The sequence below is a fragment of the Magnolia sinica genome, chromosome 16 (assembly GCF_029962835.1).
Source record: "Magnolia sinica isolate HGM2019 chromosome 16, MsV1, whole genome shotgun sequence".
NCBI lineage: Eukaryota > Viridiplantae > Streptophyta > Magnoliopsida > Magnoliales > Magnoliaceae > Magnolia > Magnolia sinica.
The window spans coordinates 54,867,465-54,894,081 of NC_080588.1; the positions used below are offsets into that span (position 1 = coordinate 54,867,465).

At 39.0% G+C, this 26,617-nt stretch overlaps 1 protein-coding gene across 6 annotated transcripts; it reads left to right on the forward strand.

Annotated features, from left to right (window-relative positions):
* The first annotated feature begins 261 nt into the window (after positions 1-261).
* Positions 262-21,524, forward strand: LOC131228753 (protein NONRESPONDING TO OXYLIPINS 2, mitochondrial-like). 6 transcript variants are annotated; one of them, XR_009163085.1, is made up of 4 exons: positions 266-551; positions 641-801; positions 1,036-1,119; positions 21,214-21,524. XR_009163085.1 is itself a non-coding variant. In XM_058224616.1 (3 exons), exons 1-2 carry the CDS (start codon positions 397-399, stop codon positions 789-791), a joined length of 306 nt encoding a protein of 101 aa, XP_058080599.1. In that variant the 5' UTR covers positions 262-396; the 3' UTR covers positions 792-801; positions 21,214-21,524. The 6 variants fall into 6 exon arrangements, 4 of the variants coding, with proteins under 4 accessions (XP_058080599.1, XP_058080598.1, XP_058080600.1 ...); XR_009163086.1 differs by having other exon boundaries at positions 283-551; positions 641-759; XM_058224616.1 differs by lacking the exon at positions 1,036-1,119 and having other exon boundaries at positions 262-551.
* The last annotated feature ends 5,093 nt before the right edge of the window (positions 21,525-26,617 follow it).

Below are 26,617 nucleotides of genomic sequence, written 5' to 3' on the forward strand. Positions count from 1 at the left end.
CAGGCCCACGGTTATATTTATTTGTCATCCAACCTCTTCAGTTTTCAAAAGGCCCTGCGGACCTGATGAAGGAGAAACATAAATATCAGCTTCTTCCAAAAGCTTCTATGGCCCAAATAAGTTTTTAAGTTCAATACTCGTTGCTTTCATGTTGTGTGGTCCACTTGGGCTTTCGATATATACTTCAATTATGCGCTCATGTCCTTAAAATAAGCTGGTAAAACGGATGGACGGCGCAGATAAAATCATACATCACAGTGGCCCCATTGGGTCCTGACACCCAGGAGTGGCGATCACCCCCACAGACGCGTACCCCAAACTAAAGTAGGAACCCACGGCTTAAACCCCGTCTGCAGTCTTCCAAAACCCGAGAGAGAGAGAGAGAGAGAGAGAGAGATGGCTTGGCGATCAGGATCGCTTTCAAGGACCCTTCTATCAACGGCGAGATCTTCTTCCTTCCGCTCTGCCCCACCGCTTCCCCGTCTCCGCCCTTCTCCGCCCCTCGCCGCCCCTCGCCCTCCTCGTAGCCGCCTAACCTTCGCCCATCCCAGGTAACAGAGAGAGGAAAGAAAATCCCATTTTTTTCTGCTTTCAATGGCATATGACGAAAATGCCCATCTGCGTTTCTCGAAATTACCAGGTTGCTAGGGGAGCTTGGATGCACGCAGTCTCTCCTTCCACTTCACAGCGTGGTGGCGGCAGCCCGCCTTACATCCCACCTGTCGATCGATTCGCGCGCTTGCTGCGAGCTGTCTCAGGGTACCCTCTCCCGCACTTGTCAAGATCGCTAGTTGTCTCTTTGTGAGTCTTTACAACTGTTCTAGGAACCACACCCATTCCGTTCCGGTGCACACCTTCAGTAGAATCCACACACACACCCCCCGATTCATTTATTCGTTTGCTTGTTGTTGTTTTGGTCTGATGTGTTTGGTCGATTCTGTGAAAGGGGTATGCTTGCTAGGGTTTTTTTTTTTTTTTTTTTTTTTTAAATTTAAATTCTATTTTTTAAGTTTGAAATGGGATTGGGATTGATAGGGAGGAATGGAAAAGATGGGTGATACAAGAGAGGCTGGGCATTATCGGGACGCTGAAGAGAATGGTGTCACAGCTTCAAGCATTGTAGGTTATTATTTTTATTTTTATTTTGGTGGTTCTTTTTTTCTTGAATAAACATTAAAGTCGAGCGGCAGGAGAATTTTGTGGATGGTTAATGAATAAAACTCGAGAGAGGGATAATAGCTAAAAGAAGGAGAAAAGTGTAGTAAACATGTTTGGATTTCTTAAATGGATGCGACTTATTTGCTTTATATTGGGAATATTTATATATCAATCCAGACCGATAAAATAGTAGGCTTTCATGTGGATGGGGGATTAGCCCAAACATTATGCATATTGTGCAATCTCGACTATCCGATATTAGCAGTCAAAGTTGGATACCTTAGCATTTTCTTTTTAACTGTTGATATGGTTACGGCTTGCTACTTATTGGATGGTAACAATAGTCCAGTCAATGCGGTTTTTGGGATATGCTTCATCTGCAATGAGGCCTAGGATTTGGAAATCAGGGGTTGACGTGCATCCATGCCATGTGTTTGGGGGATGTTACTACCATTCAAGAAATAGTCAAGCTTGTGGATATTTTGTACATATCTTAACTCCACCAGTCAGGTAACCCCAAATTGCTGGGAGAGAGAATAAGATGATGATGTTGACTCCTCAATTATCTACTTCACTGATTATTTACTTACATCTCAGTATTTTTGCTGTGTTTTACTTTTTTGGTTCTTTCACTTTATGCTTTGTGTTTATTTTGATGCCTTGTTAGAATTTTATTTTCTTAAAACTTAAGTTAACAAACCTGATTTCTTGGTTGTTTTGTTGTGTGTGTGTGTGCGTTCAATGAGTAATTCCTAGTATGGTTTTTATGGTAGTTGATTTTGAATACGTTTTGTATATGATATTTTAGCATGCCCTAAAATATCATCATTTGAGCACACATTTAATGGCCCATGTATTGGTACACTTCTGGGTGTTTCAAAAAATGGTAGCATCTGATTTAGGGTAAAGAAAAAGTGTCACCCTTCCCCAATATCTATCCACCTACTTTTATTTTGAACTCCCAACCTTAGTTGGGATCAGTGTTTTAAAAAGCGTGTAGTGTATTGTGTAGTGTCCATCCTTCTACATGATTCTTTATTTTTAAATTAAAATAATAGAAAAAATGATAAATAGTAAGAATAAATATTAAAAATACAACAATTTTTTTAAAAGCCTAAAAATGCTTCCTTTATTTTATTTTTATTTTTCATATAAAAGCATGTTCAAAACAAGTTTTTAATTATCACTTATCAGAAGCCAATCTATTTATATTTAAGCCAACTATTATATGGTGGCCCACATGATGGTTCGATCAACCATAAAAAAACAATAGACAACCACAACATAGAAACCAAAACCACCAGCACCATCATCATGCCAGTCACTACACACTACACAGATGGTTGTAGAACAAGCTAAATATTGCATGGTATGACCCCCAAAAATGAAACAAAAAAGGAAAGTAAAATAAAAAGACACTCTAAATCAATTACAATAAAATAAAAGTTATTAATTGAGTTAAAGACTAAAAGAAATACTTGTATTTAGCTTTAAATCAATTAAAAAAATGCAAATCCTTGTATTTAGCTTTAAATCAATTAAAAAAATGCAAATCTTTAGCTCCACAGCCGTACGCACTTCCAAAAGGGGAATCTTGAAGTTCTTCTTTGTTTAGTCTCCAATGCCCTTGAAACTTCAGCCATAGGACCTTTCAACAGGGCCAATCAATGCCCTAAAGTTTCTTCTCTTACAGTTCCTTGGATTGGAAGAATCGAAAATAGGTAGTTTGGTGGAAAGAGGGCTTACCATTAAGGGTATTAGGGCTTTCAAACCCAGTTCTTTTAAAGCATTTTGAGTAAGTATGAGTATATGAGTTCCACACCACTTAGAAAACTCATAAATCTTCAATCGTACACGTGTAGGCCCTTGTATAGATTGTTAAAACTATCTGATATGGGTATATGTCAGTGTGTCTCGCATCCGTTACGATACGGCGTTATCGGCCGATACGTAACGGTAACGGCTAATATCGTTACGCGCCGCCCTGCCCCCCCCCCCCCCTCCAATTCTGTGACTGTAACGGCCGGACCCGTGACGGCTGTTACAGGCCTAAAGAAAATAGGAAAAAAAATACCTTTTTTTTCTTCTTCTCCTTCTTCTTCTTCTCCTTCTTCTCCTCCTTCTTCTTCCTCTTCTTCTTCTTCTTCTCGGACTGCTACGGCCCTTCTTCTCTCTCTCTCTCTCTCTCTCTCTCTCTCTCTCTCTCTCTCCTTTTCCTCTTTTCTTTTCGGTTTCCCTCTCTCTCTCTCTCTCTTCTTTTCATTTCGTTCTTGAAAAACGAATGGACTGCGTGGCTGTGAAACAGCCACGTACTTCAAATTTCTTTTTAAAATGTTTAGCGGACCTGCGGTGCACGCTGCACAGTGCACTTGTGGAAATCGGATTGTGCCCACAGTGAATTTATGTGGTTTATCCACATCGTCCATCGGCTTTTTCAGCTCATTTTAGGGGTTGAGCCCAAAATTGAAGCTTATCCAAAGCCCAAGTGGACCATACCAAATGAAACAATGGAAATAATGATTTCTACCGTTGAAACCTTGTTAGGCCCCACAGTGATGTTTATTTGTCATCCAACCTTCTCATAAGATCATACAAACATGGATGAATGGAAAATACCAATATAAGCTTGATCCAAAACTTCTATGGCCCCTAAGAAATTTTCAACGGTAGACATTCAATTCACATTGTTTCCTGTGGTGTGGTCCATTTTAGCTTTTTATATGCTTTGTTTTTGAGATAGGGCCCTAAAATCATCTGTTAAAATGTATGGACGGATCGGATAAAATACATAAATTATAGTGGACCCCACAGAGTTTACTCATTACGCTTAGCGTACTGAGTTACTCATTACGCTTAGCGTACTGAGTTACTCAGTACGCAATCTGCCTCTGCACTTGCCATTGTTTTGTTAAGTGGCCCCACCTTGATTTATGTATAGAATATCCATGCGGTCTACTATAATGTTTATTTTCCATTGAACTTGTTCATAAGGTCACATAGCCTGGCCCACTAGTGGTCCACTTGAGATCTGGATTTACTTTATTTTTTTCCAATGCCCTTAAATGAGTTGACAAAACGGATGGATGACATGGATATATAATACATAATCGAGTGGACCCCAGTACATGGCCCTAAAAATTTGTACATGACATATGTATCAACTCAAAATTAACCAATTAAATTTTGGGACCATTGTTGCTAAGTCACAATCCCAAAAGTAAATAACTCCTACAATTTTACCATTAGTTTGCATACACTTGTTTTTTGAAACAGGACCATTTGATATTTTTCATTTTTCACTGTCCAATAAATGTCCACCAATCCATTAGTGGAATAAGTGCCAATAGATTACATTAATTTGAGGCTAGTTTAGGGCATCAAATGGTCCCCAAACCAACCCCGAATTGACAACACAATTTACTTCAATTTAATTTTAATTTTTTTAAAGATTTAGGGGGGAAAATGATATCAACTTATTAGGTATATGAATTACATAATATTCTTGACTTGAGGATGACAGGTCACAGGACAGGAATCACAGTCACAGCCACAGGTATGTTAAATTGTTAATAACTTAATATAGAATAAATTATGAAAAAATAATTGCAAACACCTATACATGTAAGATATTTTCATATTACATTCATTCTAATATATCTATCATTGATAATAGATAGTTAGAAAATTAAGTATATGAGTTTTGCAGTCAAATCTAGGTTGTTTGGTTCATAAATTCATCAGACAGTCCGATACAACTTCTCACCAAAGAGTGAACCGTTACACCACTATAAACATGTTCCAATTTATAAATGAATGCATATTTGGAATGCTTAGAATATTTCGGATTTAATCCATATTTTTTCATACCTTTTTGGCAAAAAAAATAAAAATTGCACCGTTACGGGCCATTACGCCCCCGTATCGCCGTTACACCCCCGTATCCGTATCGGTATCAGTGGACACCGTTACGCCAATCGATACCGATACAGAATACCTTAGTATATGTACAGATATTCTTCATCAATAATAGGACTCACCATTTGGTTTTCGGAATGGGGGATCCCCGTTGGCAACAACCACGGTAGTAGTTGCAGAACTACTGGGCTGAGAGAGGACAACCTGTTGTTCCTGCTTCTCTTTCTTCACTTCGGAGATGGAGGTCCTACGGTAGGTAACAGCAGGTAGTCTGGATACTTCTAAATCATTGGCACATGTAATAAGGATTGCTCCCCACCATTTTACATTAGCAGGTAAACTAACACAAAAGGATTTCTTAATAAAATTAGTGGTATGGTGTAGTATAAGCTACGCACGCTACACGCTATTAACTTGTAGTGTACGCTACAAAGCACATGCAACATGGGAAATACGATAGTCACTTATGCCACGTAGTGTGTAGGCTACGCTATGCTACATAGCGACGCTATTTAAAACATTGGTTGGGATAAGGCGTAGATGATGCTTGTGACTCGTATTTTGAACTCCATAGATGTTATCTAGGTTTATTCTGAATTTTCCCATATTCCCAATAGGTACAAATTCTTCTTGCCATAGTGTTGAAGAAGATTTTACATGATTCTGCTTATGAGCAGTAACCATTTTCTGTCCTACCTGTATCCTAAATGTTTCAATTTTGAAGATCTGCCAAATCGGATCCTTGTCCTATCCATAGTAGGGTAATGTTGGTATGTATAATATAGTGTAGAGGGTGTTTGATTCATAACATTATGGATTTACTTCATTGTTATATCAATAGCATATACATTTTTATGTTGCATTGTTTGGATTAAAATATAGGGAGAGGAAGAAGGATCTCCTTATGGTTCTTATTGTCTTAAGCATATGATAAACTCCCTAGAGAGAGAATCTAGAGGGTGTTGGGTAAGAAAGGAGTCTTAAAACAATATATTGGCATGATTAAGGCTATGCATGAAGTGGTAACAAGTGTGAGGATCACTATAGGAAAGACGAGTGAGTTTCCAATTACTATAGGCTTACACTAGGGGTTGGCATTGAGCGGGCATATCTTTTTATATTGGTTATGGAAGAGTTAAAGAGTCATTTACAAAAAAAGAGGTCTCATGGTGGATGTTGTTGTAGACAGTGTTTGAAATATCGATACTATCGGCCGATATATCGTAATCGGCCCCCAACGAGACGATACCCGGGCGATAACGCCTGGAAGATACCAAAAATGTAAAAATTCATCGTGCGATATCACACGATATCGCCATGCGTATGGGGTGGAGAATAAAAAAAAATTGAATTAGAGAAAAAAAGGAGAAATCGAAGAGTACCTGCAAAGATTGGTGATCGGAGGTGGGCCATTACGATATATCTGTGGGGATTTCTCGGAGATTCCGGCGAGAAATTGGGCCAGATTGAGGAACCCCTTCCTCCGGAACGAGAATCGTCGCCGCCGCGATCGTCGAAACCTCCGCGTGCATGAAGGAGAGGGAAAATGAAGAAGAAGGGCGTGGAGATGGGGTGAAAAGAGGTTTTCGATTGTGCGGTGCGTTGCGGAGTACACTCTTATCGTACTCAATAAACTCAGTTAGGCCAACCTTTAATGTATGTAGTCTATCCACGTCATCCATTCGTTTTCCCATCTAATTTAAGGGGTTGATCCCTAAATTTAGGAATTTTAAGGGCCCACCTTAAAGGAGTCACTCTTTCCACTGTTTTCTATGGTGGGGTCCACTCGAGCTCTGAATCTGACCCATTTTTTGGCTCATGCCATAAAATGATCTCTTCAAATGTATAGACGGTGTGGATATAAAAAATACATCATGGTGGGACCCACGTAAGCTGGTCACGTGGCATTGGGGTCGTTAACGACGGAAACAGATTGGATACTGCCCCTAACACTAGCCCGTGGATGGTGGTCGGTGCTTTGTGGGCCCCACAATAATGTATGTATTTCATCCATTCCGTTCATCCATTTTTAAAGATCATTTTATGGCTTTATCCCAAAAACTAGAGGGATACAAATCTTAGGTGGACCACACCACATGAAAACAATAGTGATTGGATATCCATCATTTAAATCCTCCTAAGGCCCACTGTACTTTTTATTTGACATCAAATCTATTGATTAGGTCATAAAGAGCGAGATGAAGGGAAAAAACAAATATCAGCTAGATCCAATACTTTTATGGACCCCAAAAAGTTTTTAATGGTCAACGTTCATTCCACACTATTACCTGTAATGTGGTCCAGTTGATATTGGAATATATCTAATTTTTTGTGCAATATCATAAAATGATATATAAAATAGATGGACGTCATGGATGAAACACATACATCATGGTGGGGCCCACAGAGCACTGACCATCAGCCATTGGCTGGTGGAGTAGCCAATCCGTTTCCGTCAATGACGGGTGACATGGTACGCTGGTACCGAGTAAACTCTGTTGGGCCACCGTGATTGCATGTGGTTTATCCATGCCGTCCATTCATTTTTACCGATCATTTTAGGTGTTCAGCCCAAAATTGAACCATATCCACAGCTCAAGTGGACCATACCACAAGAAACAGTGGAACTGTTAATTTCTACCGTTGAAACCTTTTCAAGGCCCACAGTGATGTTTGTTTGTCATCCAACTAGATATTTATTTTTTCCCTTCATCTGGGTCTTTATGACCCAATCAACAGATTGGATGTCAAATAAACAGTACAGTGGGCCTTAGGAGGATTTTAATGGTGGATATCCAATCATTATTGTTTTCCTGTGGTGTGGTCCACATGAGATCATATCCCTATAATTTTTTGTATCAGGCACTAAAATGAAAAATGGATGAACGGAATGGATGAAACAAATACATTATGGTGGGATCCACGGATCTGAGATGAATTGAAATCACAAATATTAACCTGATTCAAAACTTTTATGGCCCCACGAATATTTCGACTGTGGATGTTCAATCCTTACGTTTTCAGCCCGTTTGAAAATTGGATCCTGTTCATTTTTGGCTCTTTGTTCTAAAATGATCTCAAAAAACGGATGGACGGAGTAGATTACTCACAAACATCACGTTGGGCCCCATTTAAGTTTTCAGCGCCGGATCTTTCTGCAACTGGCTTGCGAAGGAAATCCGCGTCCTTGGATTCTCAGGACGCGTAGCCAGACCAGCTACTAAAGTGACGTCACCAAGTTCTGTGTGGCCCACCATGATGTATGTGTTGTATCTACACCGTCCATCCATTTGGCTAGATCATATTACGGCATGAGACAAAGAATGGGTCAGATCCAAATCTGGAGTGGACCCCACCATAGAAAACAGTAGGGAGAGGGACGCCCACCCTTGAAACCCTGATCATGGGTCCACTATGATGTTTATCTGAGATCCAACCTGTTTATAAGTTAAGTCAGACATGAAAAAAGGGAAAAAACAACTTTCAACTTGATCAAAGACTTTTGTGGCCCTTAGAAATTTTTAATGGTGGGCGTCACTCTCTCCACTGTTTTCTGTGGTGGGGTCCACTTGAGCTTTGGATCTAACTCATTCTTTTTCTCATGGCCTAAAATGATATCTTCAAATGGATGGACAGTGTGGATACAACACGTACATCATGGTGGGCCCTTCAGAACTTGGTGACGTCACTTCATATCCCCATTAATCATAAGTATATTTCTCAAATTTTACTTTTTCAGTTATTCTTTGTCTTTTCAATGAATTGGTTGTGTTTTCAGACATGACTATAATATATTTATAAATATCATGCATCCAATTTTAATATAGTTGCATTAGTTCAGTTAAACATCGCATGGCTTAGGACCCTATACAAAGGAAACTTATTATGTGTATATTTTTTTTGAGATGTTATGATTTAAAAGTGTGTATTAAGGGGTTTTTTAACAATCCCCAAAGTTTCATTAAAAAATTCAACCATTTTCCCAATGTTTCCCTATGTTTCCCAAAAAGTGCGATAAACTATGCGATACAAACGATATATCCCGTGCGATAACCGATACGTATCTGTATCTCAAGGGTGCGATACATTGTGCGATACTGATATTTCGAACACTGGTTGTAGATGACATAGTTTTGTTTGACGAGATGAGAGGGGGTAAACACAAAGCTAGAATTATGGAGGGGTCCTTTAGAATCTGTTTTAAAATCAATCAGTATAAAACCATGGATTGAAATATCCTTATTGTATCGGCTGATACGCGTGTTTCATATTTATATCTTCTTGATACGATACACAATATAGGGTTGTATAGCCATAAAGGCCCAAATTTGACTCTCTTTTTTTCAATTTTCTCAGTTCTCTCTCTCTCTCTCTCTCTCTCTCTCTCTCTCTCTCTGTGTATTTAAACCTTGGAAGAAGCTTAGGAAGTCATTTAGACTACATCTAGGCCTATTTTGGGAATCATAATAGAAGATTTGAGTGCGACTTAATGAATCAAGGCAAAATGGACTACTATGGGAAAAATCAAGAAAAAGGTAAACCATAGCTCTTTTTTTTTTTTTTTGTATTCTAATATTCTTTTTTATTATATTTCATTACAGTGGGCCCTAATTCACCAAATTATGTTTGATTTGTATTCAATTATGGCCCATTTGGTTGAGTTTCAACAACTTAAGCCAATAAACAACATTCTAACTAGAGGAAGGTCGAATAAATCATTATATACTTGTCCAAAATATATGAAAAAAGATAATAGTCTCAAATACATTGTTTCCCTTTCTTCTAATATTTTTTCTTAATTCTTTGGAATAAAAAAAAATAAAATCGATTAATACAGGTTGACATGGATCAATATTGATATGTGATGCATTTTTTGACCAGGCAAATCCGCCTCCAATACCAATATTCAGAACCATGTATAAAATAGAGTATTGGGAAATAGGAATTTGTTAAGATTTTTTACCAAGATGTACAATGACCATTTTCAATATCGTGTGTCAATAATTCATGAGAACTGAGAGATTGAGAAGGATGCTACCCATAGAAGTGGTTGAAGTGGGAAGTAACTAGACTTTTATGTGATAGCCACATACCAATCAAACTGAATGGGAGATTTTACAGGATAGCTATGAGGTCATGCTTTAGGGGGCAGAATCTTGGTAGTCAAGGAAGAACAACATGTTGATAGGATGAGCATAGTTGAAATGAGGATGTTGAGATGGATGAGTGGTAAGATGGGGGGGTGAGAATAGACTTGTAGATGGTTTGGCGATGTTAGTGGAGACAGAGAACTACACCAGTTATGAGTTGGTTGAAGTTTTGATGGCTCTAACTAAAAGGGTGAGGAGAAGGCCCAAAAGGATGTGTAGGGAGGTATAAGAAAAGATTTGAGGAAATATGGTTTAAGTGAGGATATGGTCCTTGATGGAGTGGAATGGTGGAACACGAATCCCATAGCCAATCCCATTTAGTTGGGATGAGGCTTAGATGATGATGATGGCGATTGTTAGGTTTGAAAAGCCAAATACCTATTAAACTAAGAGATGATCAAGGGCATGCTAGATTTGTGTTTTATGTTTTGGCATGGTGTGTAGACCACATTGAAGCTAAAGCCAAAGGCTATCAAGCGTGGGCTTCAAATCTTCTCCTACTTTTTTCCCAGGCCTGTTAATTGTTGAGGGATCCTCTCGGAATGTGTTCAATATTACGTCACACAAATCCTTGAAACATTGGAAGTTGGGACTTATATTTGATGAAAATAGTTATTTCTCCCTTGTTTCTGAGAATTACCGATCAATTTGCTCATTTCTTTGAATGCATTTCCAATGGTGTTGGCACATACTCCTCAAAACCTTGACTGTAGGTGTATGAAATATTATATGGATGACGTCAAACAAATCCTTGGAACCTTGGAAATTGACATTAATATTGATAGGATGATTATTTCGTTTTTCATAATTCCAGGAGTTGCTAATCTATTGGCTCATGTCTTTGCAAAAGAGGGGTCATAATATCTTCTTTTTATATTTGGAATTTCCTTCCCTTGATGTAGCTCTCTCTCTCTCTCTCTCTCTCTCTCTCTCTCTCTCTCTCTCTCTCTCTCAGTATAAGTTTATTGTTTTTTTTTTTTTTTTTGAAGACACAAGGTGTCCCCACCTCATTTTTGAAGTGAGACTAATCCCTGCGGATACACGCAATCACCCACAACCACGTGTATTGGGTAAAGCCAAGGAGGGGAATCGAACCCTCACCCGAGCTAACCTACGATGAAGACCATTCGCCCAAACCTCGTTGGGTTTATTGTTACTCATCCTTAAAATAAAAAAAGAAAAAAAACAAAAAGAAAAGGCCTGATATGTATCAAAGGGTAGATTTTTGTAGCTGGCATTATGGTAAAAACTTGCTGTGAATCTCTAGGAGTGTTGACTGTCTGTAACTTATCTTTTATTTTGAGTCTCATTGTGATGAAGATGGTCTACCATGATGTGTTTGCAAAGGAAAGAAGGCTTTTATAAATAATTTGATTGCAACTGTGTTATTATTGATTTTGAACATCCATATAGTACAACCGACCGCTTAGGTACCTGTTTGGATACCTCATTATAGCGCATATGATGAGTTAGGAATTGATTAATTATAACAAAATGAATTATCTAAAAATTTGCTATTTGTTGCATACACTAAGTTCATAACAATAATAGGTTATGATAGCCACAACTTTACTAAATGGAGAATAGGAGAAATCTAATATGAATTATAGTCACATGTCATTGCATAGGACTATAGGAGGCCTTTTTCTCTCCCCTAGTTCCACTTCTTTCCTCTTTCTTTCTCTAGCAATTTGGGGCCATCTAGTGGACAACCCTATAGATCTTGAGAGGCATAGACAAACAAATGTTGGGCCCATATAATCGGTAGTCTAGAATATCTTAAGTAAATTGATGTGGATCATCCATTTTCATGGCTATTAGGATGGTATGGATTATCAGGTTAAACTTATTCTTGAGAGGCATTGGCAAGCAAAAGTGGGGTCCATAGGATGGACGGTATTCTCGAGAGGCATTGGTAAGAAAAAGTAGGACCCATAGGATGGACGATATGCATCAATGGTTGCCAGTGTTGTCATGTGTGATCGCATAAGCGCTTCTGCCATCATGTTTGCCATTTTGGACCAGTTGACCACATACGCCATAGTGGCATATGTGGTTATTGTGTCGTTGGGGCTTATGCAGTTGCACAGAGAAGTATGCAACTGTGCAACTGCATAAGCCATAGTTATGTGGTTATGCCATTGTGTACACAATGTGCAGTGGCATAACCTCCCTACTGTTAGATTTCTTAGTGTTGGGACTTATTTTTTGCTTCATTTCTCTTACTTTTTGCCGATGGGCACTCACACCCCCTTATTTTCACAACTATATTACTTTCTTACACTCCCCCACTCTAATACTCTCCTCCCTCAGTTTCTCTAGTTTCTTAACTCTCTTGCTCGCTCTCACGCTCCATTACTCCCATTCTCTTAAAATGGCATCAATAATGTGTTGTTTTTTTTTTTTTTCCTTGGGGAGATAGCTTTTAAATTAGGAAGAGAGGAAGAGCTCTCTCTCTCTCTCTAAGATAATGATATTGAAGAGAATTCCCAAAACACACAATAGAGTGTGAAACCGTTGAAGCAGCAAAAGCTCAAAGACAATGGAGTTGGTGTCAAACGAAAAGTTTAGCCCGACAGTCAAGGTGTTAATCTCCTGGAAAAATAAAAGCAAAGGCCCATAGGATAGGTTCTTCCCCTTTCACCAGTCTAATAACATCAGAGATCTTCCCCTTGCTCATCTCTGGAATTGAGGAGTGAATAATCCTTGTGGCATCCTTGATGCCTAATGCAACAACCTAATGCACCGAGATCACTTTATTGGACCCAAGAAAATGAGAACCACCTTCCTATTCTCATTCGAGAGCAATTCCCCCTCACCAAAGGAGTTTGCTTCTTGCTGCTAACACCGTGGACCCTGAAGTACCAACTGGTTATTGAGGGAGTAGGCCTGGCTGTTGGGACATTGGTAATTGGTTTGCTCCAACTCACCTTACTCCAATTGCTGTGAATAACAGTCACGGATAAGCCTCTGAAGATCTTATGATTGAGCGTGTAAATAAACATATTTTCCTTGATTTTCTCCCCAATCTTCATTATGGATGGCTCTTAATCCTTAAAAATATGCCTATTCTTTCAAGCCAAAGCTTCCACTAGAGAGCTAAAGGAAGGAGCTTCCATTAGATTTTACCTCTAGATTTATACGGACAGTTGTCCCAGCTTTGGAGCACAACCTCTTTCACCTTCTTTCCCAAGGGTTGCTCAATACTAAATAATCTGAATGAGGAATTCCACTGTGTACATGTGAACAGGCAGTGAATGAGCAGATGACGCACTGATTCCTCCTTGCTTTTGCACATGACGCATTTGTTTGGCATATAGAGACCTCTCCCTTGAAGGTGCTCGAGTGTTAAGATTCTATCGTTGATTTTATTTTTAATTTTTTTAGATTCTGAAAATTGATTAAGGCAAAAGGCTGAAAGAAAAGAAAGAATTATACAAAGGAAAGGGGAGAAATGATAAAAACAAACCTAGATCTAAAACTCAAACCCTAGACAAACCCAGCTGAAGAAGAGGTTCCGAAAATAGCAATCGTTCCTTTCATCCCATATAGACTAAAGAACTACGAGAATGGAGATTCTCCATTTACACTTCTTATTGCCCTCTTGCGAACCAATATGCCAGGAAAGAAAAAGCCCTTTGGAAGTGAATGGCATCATCCAAGGAATCTTAAAGCTAGCCAGCATAGACTTCTTTGGAGAAATTGCAGTGGATGAAAAGGTGATCCATAAATTGCATGTTGTTGAGGCATAACAGACAAACATTAGGAGCACAAGTGATCTCTTCTGCAGATTGTCAATAGTGAGAATCTTATTCCTACTAACACACGACACAAAAGCAACAAAATTAGGGGGACCCCTGCACGACCACAATGGCCCTATGTGGCTCTCATGCATCTGAGACCTAGAGCCAGGGATGAGCATATAGAAAGATTTAATAGTAAAATTTCCAGATTTAGTCAATCTCCAGACGAGTGCATTAAGGGCACCAGGGGGAAAGGCTAAATCCTCTTAAGCTTTTCAAGAAGACGAAGTAATTCCTCAAAACTCCATTCAGACAAATCAAGTTGGCAAGTGGGATGCCAAACACCCCTATTCCCTGACCACGAAAAACAACTGGCGACATAGACATCCGGATTAGGAGAAAGCCTAGCTAAACTTGGAAACTCTGAAAGCCACACGGGGTTTGGGCGAATGGCAAGCATTGTGGGCGTGCTTCCCATAGACGCGAGTTCGATTCCTATCCTCGGGATTTCCCGATGCATGTGGTTTGCAGGTGATTGTGTGCATCCATAGGGAATAGTCTCGCCCAAAATGGGGTAAGGATACCCTGATGTCATTTAAAAAAAAAAAAAAAAAAGAGTTGGAAACTCTAAACAAAGAGAGGAATTTCCACACCAAATGTCAACCCAAAATCTGACCTGAAGACACTCCCCAACAATAAAACCGGTGCCAAAAAACACAATTGGAGCTACCCTAGCTACCGCCTTCTAAATATGGGAAACACAATACAAAGACTAATCCTTAGTCAGCTAGCCCATTGGGAAAAGACTCACTAGACACAATAGACTTCCACAAGCCCTCCACCATGAGTCTCTAGACCCATTTCCCCAACTAAGTTGAGTTAACCTTGTCTAGACATTTTATCCCTAGCACACCAGTGCTCATCCAGGGGGATAATTTTCTCCATTCTTCCTCGATGTGCCATGAAAATTAAGATTTTGGGTTTTGGGCAGGATGAGTTTTAGGGGTTGGAGTATTTCGAGTGGAGCTTTGAAATGTAAGTGATGCAGGAAATGAAATTAACAATGGAGTGCAAGAAATCAAGTTTGTGATTATGCCAATATTAAGCAGTCACAAAATTCCACACCCTACATACTATCAAACCTTCAAGAAGGGGAATCTATAGGGGTCCAAGCCTACACAACCATTAGGGTTGGATCAAATAAAATTATAAGCCAAACAAACCCAAAGGAGTGTAAGAATCACCCATTCTTACATAGGATTGTTCCTGACTCAAGAGATTCACTAAGTTTCAATTTAGGGGAAAATCTAGGTTTGAAAATTGTGGAAATTTGAGATTCTGGACCCTTTTGGGTTATGGATTTCGGATTATGAGGTTTTCTAGATGACGTTTAGGGATTGGTCAAGGTGTTCGAGGGTACGGGGAGTGATTTAGCAATTTCCAGATTGAACAAATCCATTATACCACAGGTTGATCATGTTTAGGAGTGAATATTAGGGGTAGATCTAAGGGGGTTTAGGTAGAGGATTAATGGGGGATCCTATGGGGAGGTTTTAAGCCAAAAAAAAAAGGAAACAGAGGGGAAAAGAGGACCTAGGATCGGCCACGCATGCTGGGTAGCAGGTAGGCCTAGATGTACATGTGTGACTGGACGTTCGTACATGTGTGGGGCCCACAAAATCAAGAAAGGACTCCTAGGCTAGGATCGGCTAGGGGTGGGTTTTTTCCATATCAAAAATTACTTCGATCCGGCACATGGTTTGTATGTAGTACTCCGCCGAAGTTTAAGCCCCGTAGATGCGCCAGAATCTGAAAACCTTCTTGTGTACTGCTGTAGGAGAGGATTTTGATGCGAAAATTGATGAATCTGATGGTGGATGGGGTGTTGAGGATGATGTATGAGATGCTGAAGAAGATGGTGATGATTTGGAGCGGGTATGGCTTCGCACCACGATAGTTAACCCTTCGAGGAAGGGAAGGCTTCACACCCAATTTGATCCTTCAACTCAATGTGAAAGAGAGAGGAAGAAACGCAGGATTTTTTTTTTTCTAATATTCATAATATCATGAGAGTCCATACATGTGATTGCTTTATTTATAAGAAAACCCTAAATCTAAAAAGACAAAACTACCCTTGCGCTATGTGCGCGCACTAATACCAAAACTAAAATAAATAAAATAACCAATTTAAGCAATCAAAGCCGTTCCTAATGTTTCTAATAATAAAAATAATTAGAACTCAAAATCCTAAATCATCTAAAGTAGTGGGCCACGATCATGAGATCCGATGGTAGGATCTATGTGATGATCGAGTCCACTCCAATGCTCCATAACGCAGCCCCCTAATTATGGGGTCCTCCAAAGATGTCGTCGTCGATCCAAATTGAAACTGGGGCCCGCCTCCTCGAATAAGTGCGTAGAGGGGGCGTGTGCATGATGTCCCCATCAGTAAGGTTACAGAGGAGATTTGGGAAAATGTTACTTTATTAGAAACCTAGGGTTTTTAGCGAAGGTGGGAAGTATGGAGAACTTTTTTTTTTCTTTCCTTTTAGGGAAGGATGTGATCTAGAGATTTTGGAAATGGAAGACAAAAAACTATGAATTACGAAAGAAAATACTTCAAGTATTTTGTAAACCGTGCTCTAAGACCAAAAATGGTGTGGGACCACAGAGAGAATAGATGGAAGAAGGAAGATCATTGACATCATACCGAAAATTCGAGAGCTTCACATGCTTGCTGACTTTTATTCACTGGAAGTGTTGTGAAAATTCTATGGAGAAAGATATCCATCCAAGTTGCCCATAGAAGTCTTCACATTCCTCTTATCTATAGATCCATTTAACCAAAAAGCTACAACCAATCACAGTGAATAAGAGGTGGGTCTGATCGTATGGTGGGGTCTACCTGACCGTATAATCAAATCTGGTTGTATGGCATGACTATACTTATTGTAAGTTGTGCAACCCTTGGATCTATTTCTATATATCAAGATCAAGGTGGGCCCTTCCATAACACTTTATCCCAAACCTTTCTGAAAACGAGTGGTTACCTGGATTATCCTTTGAAGAATGTGTTCATCTATGATGAATCTGCCGTCTTGGTTCTCTGCCGTTGTGTTTGTATGCTCTATTTAGCCATGTGTTTAGAGAGGTGTATGACATCACAAATATTCTTGCAAAGGGGGTTGTTTATAGATACAATTGCATGGGGAACGTTTGGCCTCTCTTAGCTTGCTCTCCTGTTTCATTTTCCTTATTTTCATAGAATTTTACCATTACACATACAAATATCCTCCAAACCCTCATCTATTTACCTGTGTAATGTGACAAAAGGCTTCCTACCCATATTCCCTCATCGATGATTGTCCAATGATAGATCATTTGCTCAAATATATAGGCACTGAAATGTTGCATTTGTTGAAATGTGATTGCTAGAAAGTCCAACGAATGACTATGCTATATGGGATGGACCAAGGTTTTGTGTGTGTGTGTGTGTGTGGTTTTGTGTGTGTGTGTGAGGAAAAACCCAAAAAAAAAGGCCGAACATTTAGAAAATTAATTATAAAAATCAGAAATTTGTGAGAAGAAATCCGGAAATTTTAGGAAAAATAGAAACACATATCCAGTCAATAACAAAAACTTAAATACATGTTGAGAGAAATTTAGATGCATTCATTAAACCCATATTGCTTTATTAACAAATTTAAGCCTAAAAATCTATAATAATTAGTCAACTCGAGGAGTTGGAAGCAATACAAAACGACAGGCTAACGTGATTTACTTATTCGAAAATGTATAGACAACTTGATTGAAATTATATATTATCAGGTGTGGTCGTTGTGTCAATCAAATACCAAAGGGAGTTGTGTACCTACTGAAACCAGTCTGACCTGTTCCTTTTTTGGTCTGTTTCAGGTTGACTAGTCCAAATTTGGAACGAGTCACACCTAGTTGGGGCCAAGTTGCCTGATTTTTATATGTAGGTGGCACTGATTGGACTGGTTCCCACCAAAACCGATATGACTAAGGCGATACTGAATTCTGCCAGTCGATGTTTAACACCCTGCGATGGAGTGTTGAACAAATAAGGGGCAACATGAGCTGAGGATGAGAATGTATAGATGATGATGTTGGCATGGACTTGTGGTGAGACTATGAAAGATGAGTCAAGAATTTGTAGCTGCCTAAGATTAGCCCAATACAAGAAAATGATAGAGAGTGGATTGAGGTGGTGCATGTGCTACAAAAGCCGGATGGCGCTAGTAAAGATGGGAACCTTGATTGGGCTGAAGCACCTAAAAGGTGGACAAAGGAAAGAGCTAAAAGGACTTGGATTGAGGTAGTGCAAGGAGAATTAACATTTGTTTACTTACTGAATGATAAGACCTTTAGATATGTTTTCTGCAAAACAAGGTGTATGAAGCCAACCCAAATAGCTTGAACAAGGCAATGATGATGTTGATGATGGGAAGTCCTAGGGAGTTCCAGTGTGTTTGAAGACATAAGTAATGCTTATTTTGGAAGTCATAGTAAGAGGATTTTGTGCGACTTTGAAAACTATGAACTTCCGTTCCCTCATCAAGATGCCAATGGACTTTAGCCCTATTTATTTCTGTAACCTGATGCTGCTACTTCTTCTTCTTCTTCTTCTTCTTCTTCTTTTAGATTAACATGAATTTATTAAAAAAGGAATACGAGGAAGCTGCAAAAGATAAAGAATCTCCAACACAAGGCTTTGCAAAGTAGATTCCTTTTTGGTTAGATCATCTGCTACAAAGTTGCATCCCTACAAACATGAGAGAAGGCTATTGAGTTTATCTCCTTCAGTGCTCTAATCTCCTCCACCCATCCCACCAAGTTGGAAAGGAAAGGCCCCCAAAGAATCCACCCACTGATTCACAGTAGCCAAATCACCTTCAATAACTGAATGAGGGTCATAGAGATTTATATTGTCAACTTACAACCACAAAGCAGTCACTGAATTTTGGGGAATAAAAAAGAAGGGCTATGGTTATGGACTAAGCAAAGAAAAAGAAAAGAACAAGAAAACCTATGGATATAAGGTTTGTGGCTGAGTATGGGGTTTGGGTGTGTCATTGTACTGCTGGAGGTAGAGGCTCCAGGTTCGGTGGACCGTGGACCTGGCCCAAGATTGGTGATGAATTTGCAAAGGGCTGAGGTTTAGGGTGAGTGTGGGTGTAAGGTTAGGTTTCAGGAAGATTTCCTACAAGGTCTGAGCCATTGTGCCATGTCATTCAACCCTCTATAGGGTAGGTGGGCTTAAAGGGCAGTTAGTTGCCTATGTGGATGAGAGGGTGGGTGGTGGAATAATGCGGAACCTAGTGTTTAGGAGACAGCTAAGGATGATGAAATGTTCCTTTCAGACTTATGGAGGATAAATCATGTGTGTATATTCCATGAAACAATTTTGACAAGAGAATAGTGTTTGGATCATCAACACATGTCCAACATGATCCTTTGTTGCATTCCTTTCTCCAAGAGGGCAGTGTAATCAGAACTGAAGGTCGATTACCTTTTTGTTGAGTAGTTGAAGAGTCCATTTGGCTAAGGTTGAGAAAATCCTGTGGCCCTTTTTTGCCGAATAGAGTCTCAGGGTGTAACTGCTCGTGACTTGTGGCATGCAACCATTGATGAAGGTGATTGATAAAATAGAACTTTCGTAATGTGGGTTGCCTTTGAGAATGCTTAACACGCTAGAGGGTTTGGAAGTTGGGTTTTTGAGCGGGTGTCTAGTTCTAGAGGAGGATTTGACAAATGCTCTCAGGTCGGTCATTGCATGCTAGCTGATATCCTGGTCAGTGACTTTCATGAATTATCAATGAAATTCAGTACCCAAGTTTTATTATTGAGATTCCATTTAGTCATTTACTTTGGCAATTTAGCATAAAGGGTTAATCACTTTCACTCGTTGTATTGGGCAATCTCTGCCACTAAGTTGCATGCTCTTATTTCTTCTGTAAAGCTTGTCATTCATTAAGAAAAAGGTTATAAATGATCTATTTTCAAGGCTTGCATGTTGTTGCATGCATGTTCTACAAAGCCACCTAAGCTCGCATGCTGCCATGCCTTTTCTCATATGGGATGGGGTTCTCATGTGATTGTGTTGCTTGCTGCCTGTCACCTTCTTGGGTAGCCTCTAACCAATAGGATGTTTTCAGACCATTCACTGAGGGGCATGTCCGGTCAAGGAAAAAGCTATAGTTATAGTCACATCATAACCCTGATCATTAGATCTTAACCCCAAATCCCAATATTGGACACCTTTTTTCAGCATTTATGTTTGTTGCATTATTTGTGATGTGTGACCACCAGTGTTTGAAATATTGGTATCGCATTACGTATCGCACCCTCGGGATATGGATATGTATCGGTTATCGCATGGGATATATCGGTTGTATCGCGTAATGTATCGTTGTTGTTGGAAACATGGGGAAATGGTTCAAAATTTTCAATGGAACTTCGGTGATTGTTAAAGAAGACATCAATACACACTTATAAATCAAAATATTACAAAAAAACAAGTGCACATAATAGGTTTTCTTTGTATGGGGGTCGTAATCTATGCAACGTCTAATTGAGTTGATGTGAGTATATTCAAAGTCTATTCATATAATTTATAAATGCAAGAAGATGTGGAAACACAAGCAATACATTCAAAAGCAAAAAATGAATCTCTAGATCAGGTTACATACATGTTCGATTTTATGTTTGGACACATATTGGAACCAATTTGCGAGAAATTGGAAAATTTTAATTTTTTTCAATTTACCGCAACTTGCCCATCTCCTTCAATTCTCGAAATAGAAGCTCCCAATTCATGATCTTTCATGCAAAACATGAAAAATCATTGATTTGTAACTATCTGACACTGATTTAACATGATTTACAAAAAAAAAAAAAAAAGGGTCGAAAATCTAAAACATTCACTGGATTGAACATGTGGGATATATCCCACTACTTGTGTGTTTCATTTCGCACAGGTGGGATACAAGATATATCGTGGGATATATCGGCTGATATCGTCGATACTTAAAACACTGGTGTTTTTTTCTTTTGTATATATAACTAGGATTTATTAAAAAGACATCATATAAGGGGTAATGAATTCCCAAATACAGTGCCAGAAGCTCACACTTCCTTTTCAAAGATATTGGAAAATACCATTCACCTCCCTTTGGGTACTTCATGGGTTGTTTATTGATGCATATATTCAATCTGTTGTGCAGGTACTTGAACTGCTGTTGGGATGATTGCAGCAGTGATTGCTATAAAACAGAATGGTAGTTTTGATAGGGTATTCTATGGAAACTTTTACAGCTAATCTTTTAGCTGCAAGAGTAGGAGAAACGAAGAATCAGTTTTTCTCTGTTTTGCTTGTTTTGGAGAAAATTCGGAAGTTCTCAATTTGGGAAGAATTTATGAGAATGTGTTTAAGATTGTGGTCTTAGCTTGAATCTTGAGATAAACAGCTTAGCCGCTGTCAGTCGAATGGTCATTCAAGTTATGCCACTGAAACTGCCATTGTGATTTAGGTTGATCTCTCGTCTATATTTCTGTTTTTCTCCATTGTGGCTCATTCATACCAGCACCAGCACATAAAGAGTGGTTGAGTTCAATATTACATTCCTACCAAGGCCCTTTTCACATCTATCATGATGCCACACCATCTTGAAATGGGTCTTTTGAGGAAGAGCTTTTAAACTGCTATTAGTATATTTATATTTTGTTTGCTTTATCTTTTATTCCTGATCAGAGACCATAATAAAGAAAGAATCAGTTTGGGCCGCAAATGTATGAATATGATGTACAATGTCTAAACAATGATTTAAGGGGAGACAGTTTTGATCAATTGTCTTGAAGCCCAGACTGGACTTCCGCCCATTTTTTGTGGGCAGTTTGGTCCAACCACCTCTTCAACCAGTCTGACCCACTCTGCCCCATTTTGGCATGGATATCTGCTTAAGAAAATGATAAAATGAAAGAAATTAACAACTAGCTGCAGCTAGTCTAGTGAGTTGGAGGCATTTGAATGTTAACCATCTCTAGCATTGCCTGATGAGTTTCCTTCTATTCTTACAATGCGGATGTCCACCTTGACTGACAGAGACTCGGACAGTTTAGGTGGGTTGTTTAGGTCCAGTGATCCAGTCTGGTTCTTGTTTTAGAACACTGATCTTGGTTTACCAAATTCCTTTATGATAATTTTAGAGATGTTTTCAGATTTACATGGTATTTTGGAGTAAATCCATAATGATTACCAATTACATAACTTATTAGCTGGTGTCAGCTGAATTTGACCATATAAGCAGACGTTAGGGAAGAGGGAGATCCAAGTCCTAGTCACCTAGCACATTATGGGAGCGGAATTGACAACTGCTGAACTTTTCAGCTTATTCTCAAGTGTTGTTTGCCATAAATTCTTGGGTTTCTACCTATGAAAATGATGTAGAAGAGGGTTATCTTGCATTACAATGCAACAATGATTGTAATAATCAACAGGATAATGGTAGTTGTAGCATAAAATGGGTGGGTGTGTGTGTGTGTGTGTGTGTGTGTAACATATCCTCCATCTGCTACCACTGTGGGCTGAAGCTGCAGTAACACTGGTGTTGGGCCTCGCTGGCAAAGGAAAAGGGTCACTCCCTTTCCCCCTCTAACGAAGCATGAGGAGACGTGCTTTTATACATGAGGTGAAAGACGAAGTGGTAGAAGCACGACATGCATAGCACGAGATGGCAAAAGCACAATGTGGCGGCAACATGAGGTGGAGGAAGCACGACAGGACTATAGCATGTGGTAGTGGAAGCACGATGTGGCGGCGACGCGAGGTGGCAAAAGCACAACGTGGCAACAATATGAGGTGGTAGTGGAAGCACGATGTAGCGGCGACATGAGGTAGCGGCAGCATGATGTGGCAGCAACATGAGGTGAAGTATGCACGAGGGAAGGGAAAGCTCCCACGAAGGGCTTTACATGGTTCTTTTTTGGTGTTGACATGGTTGTGAACAAGCAGCTAGCAGAATGTTGTTGGTCTTATGCATATTGACCTGTGGCTTGGTCATTGCCAACAATAAAGCTCAAGTCATCTTACCGTGAAATGGGCTTTCCCTGAATGTTGTCCGCATAGGGATGTGACCAGTTGTACAGATGAAAAAAAAAGTAGTCAGGCAATGACATACATTTCGCTCATATATTTAGGCAATAACATTTACAATGAATGTGGGCATTATACTTTTATGTAAGCTTCTCACACCTCGTCAGTTGCCAGCATCACTTTCATAGGACTCTCTCATTCAAAGCGGCTTGCATTGAGCATTTTTCTAACACACTAGTATGTCTTTGTTAGGGTCCGTAAATGGTTTTAAAATTTGAGTTGTGTAAGGGAAACTCCAGCATTCTTTTAAATCTCCTCGACTACAGCCTCCTAGGAATCTATTTTGAACCTGTTGTCCCCCTTTCATCTTAATCCTATCTACTCCATCATTGTGTCAATTAGTATATGATCCATCTCCTCATCCCACCATACAATGTAGCTTCATACCAATTTTTCAGACCCTGATTAGCAGCCAACTTCCTTGTTAATTTTATTTTTGTTTTGTCGAGGGATTTCTTAGCCGTGGATTGAATGTTCCGCTTTGTTGAAGTTATGTTACCTAGTGTGGTTGTATATCTAATTCATCATATAAAATTTACAATTCATTCCCATGTGAACATAATACTTAGCCAAACATGATTAGTTGAAATTATGTAGCAAATTAAGGAGTCATTTGGATGCCTGTAAATTTTTTAGTTGTAAACACATTACACCTGAAAAGAGTTATAGGTGTAATTGTTTACATGCTATTCTATCTGGTTTTTAAGTGGTATTTTGATTACAGGTAAACAGATTGAGTGTTTGGATAGCCTATAAAGTGTTTACAATGAATGAAGTAGGTATTCACACCATAGAGCTTGGGCAGTAAACCTTCCAAAATCTGTAAATCATATAAAGACTTGATTTTTATTTTTAGGGCCCTAAGAGAGCATTAAAGCACACACATGCTAAATAGATGGGATGTCTTCCACCCATCACAGTGGGCTCCAAATGCAATCTTAATGGTGGACATCCCATCATTTCCTCGTGTGGTAAACCACACATGATGATGGACGAGCTATTTTTTTAGCGCCAAAGGAGAGCATTAAGGGAAGTACATGATTGATAGATTGGATGTACCATGCACATTGTGGTGGGCCACATTTCATGAGTGTATAATAACCATTATGATCTAACATGTATAATGTTTTTTTAGCCATAAAGACTACCTATAATCTAAAACATGACGTTTTTACCTGGTTTCAGATTGCAGCTTAATCTATTCATGTAAAGCCTTTAATGGCAAATACATGCATCCAAACAACCTCCGTAATCTCTTTACAACTTAAGAACTTTAAAGGCATCCAAACGACCCCTAATGCATGTATAAAGGTGGTTCAAATACAATTCATGGACAACAAAGTCCCAAATTGTGACATATAAATCACAACCAAAATACGAAGACATGGAAAGAAATGTGCGATGCAAATAGTTTTTACATAACGAAAAAATAATTTATCTTATATGACTAACTAGGTAGGAATCATTCCATATCTAATAAAATTAAAAAAAATCTCTTATCCTCAACTATTTATCTCTACCGCGTTGTGTGATGTTCACCAACCATAATTGCTCATCGACAGTGTCCACCTCTGCAAATGAAGTTGAGATGTCGTTCCAACTATCATGCAGTGAAATGTTTTCATTAAGATTCTCACCTTCATCAGCTATGTATATGAAGTTGCGGATTATGCAACATGCTAGCACAATCTTTCCCTGTGTAGTGAGCTTGTCAGTCGAGCCTTTTTTAGGATAGAGAAACGTGCTTTTAACACTTTAAAGCATCATTCGATGATATTATGGAGCTAAGCATGATTATAATTGAATAATTCCTTCTTATTTGGAGTTCGATATGTTCAAAACTCATGCAGGTGGTAACGTAAGCCTTTGTGATGAGCCATGAATCCTGAAGAATTGGTGTACCCAGCGTCAACCACGTAAATTTTCCTACATGACTAACAACATGTAAATATGCATAGTTTTGTAAATAGTTGAGGGTTAATATAATGAACACCGGTGTCATCGATGTGCCATTTGGGATGGTCAATCGATCAGATGTATAAGTTAACACACTATACAACACACAAGTATTTAAAGTGGATCTGTCTCATTGGGCCAAAACATATATAAACTTCATATCAATAGAAAAAGTAATCATAACATTTTGAGAGATGACACCCTTCCTATTACTAAAGTTATTATTTTCAAAAGTGAGAAGAAAAATTGGTAGGTGGGTCCCATCAATGGTAAGAATAGTCATCGATCTAATAGTACTATACATTGGCGTAAAAATTGAGCGAAGAAAAAAAGATGACTCAAACATTAGGAAAGGCTAGAAACCTTTACCTAAAAATACATATTCCATGTTATATTTGATGTTTTAAGGGGAGTTTTATATCAGTTTACTTCATAAAATCTAGGTATAATACCAAACTATATCTAGCATCCTATCGAAATGTTGATTGACTATTTCAGTAGAACGGAATAAGCGGTGTCCAACAACTTTGTTTCGGACATTATGCTTAATGGTGTGAAGAAAAAATAATTAGTTGTTCTTCTAGACTAACACACTTAATGTCGTTGAGGGTATCTTTCTCTCTTAATAAAGAATAAAAATGGAAGAATATTTCCTTGCGCATTCTTAATTGGTTGATACATTCACTGTCTCTTCCTTCCGGGCAGCATTAATGAATCTGCTTCGTTCAAGATTCCCTCCCCTTGAAAGAGCTCTAAGGATGTAACCACAACAATAGTCAACAAACTGCCATAAAACAAAAGGTAACTACCAACATTGCCACAGCTGCAGCAATATCTTCATTTGATAAATTATGGCAGCCATTATCTACTCAAAATATAGTCATGAAGGACGAAAAATGCTTATTAGTGCATTATCTTCGTAATTTCGTTGATTTCCAGAATAGATACCACTTTGGATAGAATAGAGTGAGCTTCATGCCTAACAACATTTAATACAATCAAAATAATGTTCTCAGTTTTGAAATGCATCCACGAGATGATAAATAACATGTGACATGATATTACATTGCAACATTTGCAGCATAAGACAAAAGTAATGAAATTCTACGTACACAATTACCAGTTGGCCGCAGTGAAAGGTGGTGATCAGTATACTGCTAGACTCTACATATCAGTCTGGAGCATCTATAGGACATGGACATGACGTGGCCCTTTTTTATTCAGCCCACATATCCTGGCTCTCATGAAAGGTTTGCAGGTGGTGGGACCCACTGATCAGGGATGATGACATGATGCAATGAGCCTTGTGGGTCCCATTGCCATTTTTGAAATGTTTGCAAGCGAGGATTTCCCAGCAGGGGCTTGCTCAATCTGCCCCTCCACATGATGTGATCTTGATGGTTCATCTAATAGATCCTATATTGTCGTAGTCCAAAGGTCCAAAGTAATAAGATGAAATCTCTGGTGAGTTTGATTCTTTCCACATGAACCATCTATCAACTGTGGGGACCTCTAGATGA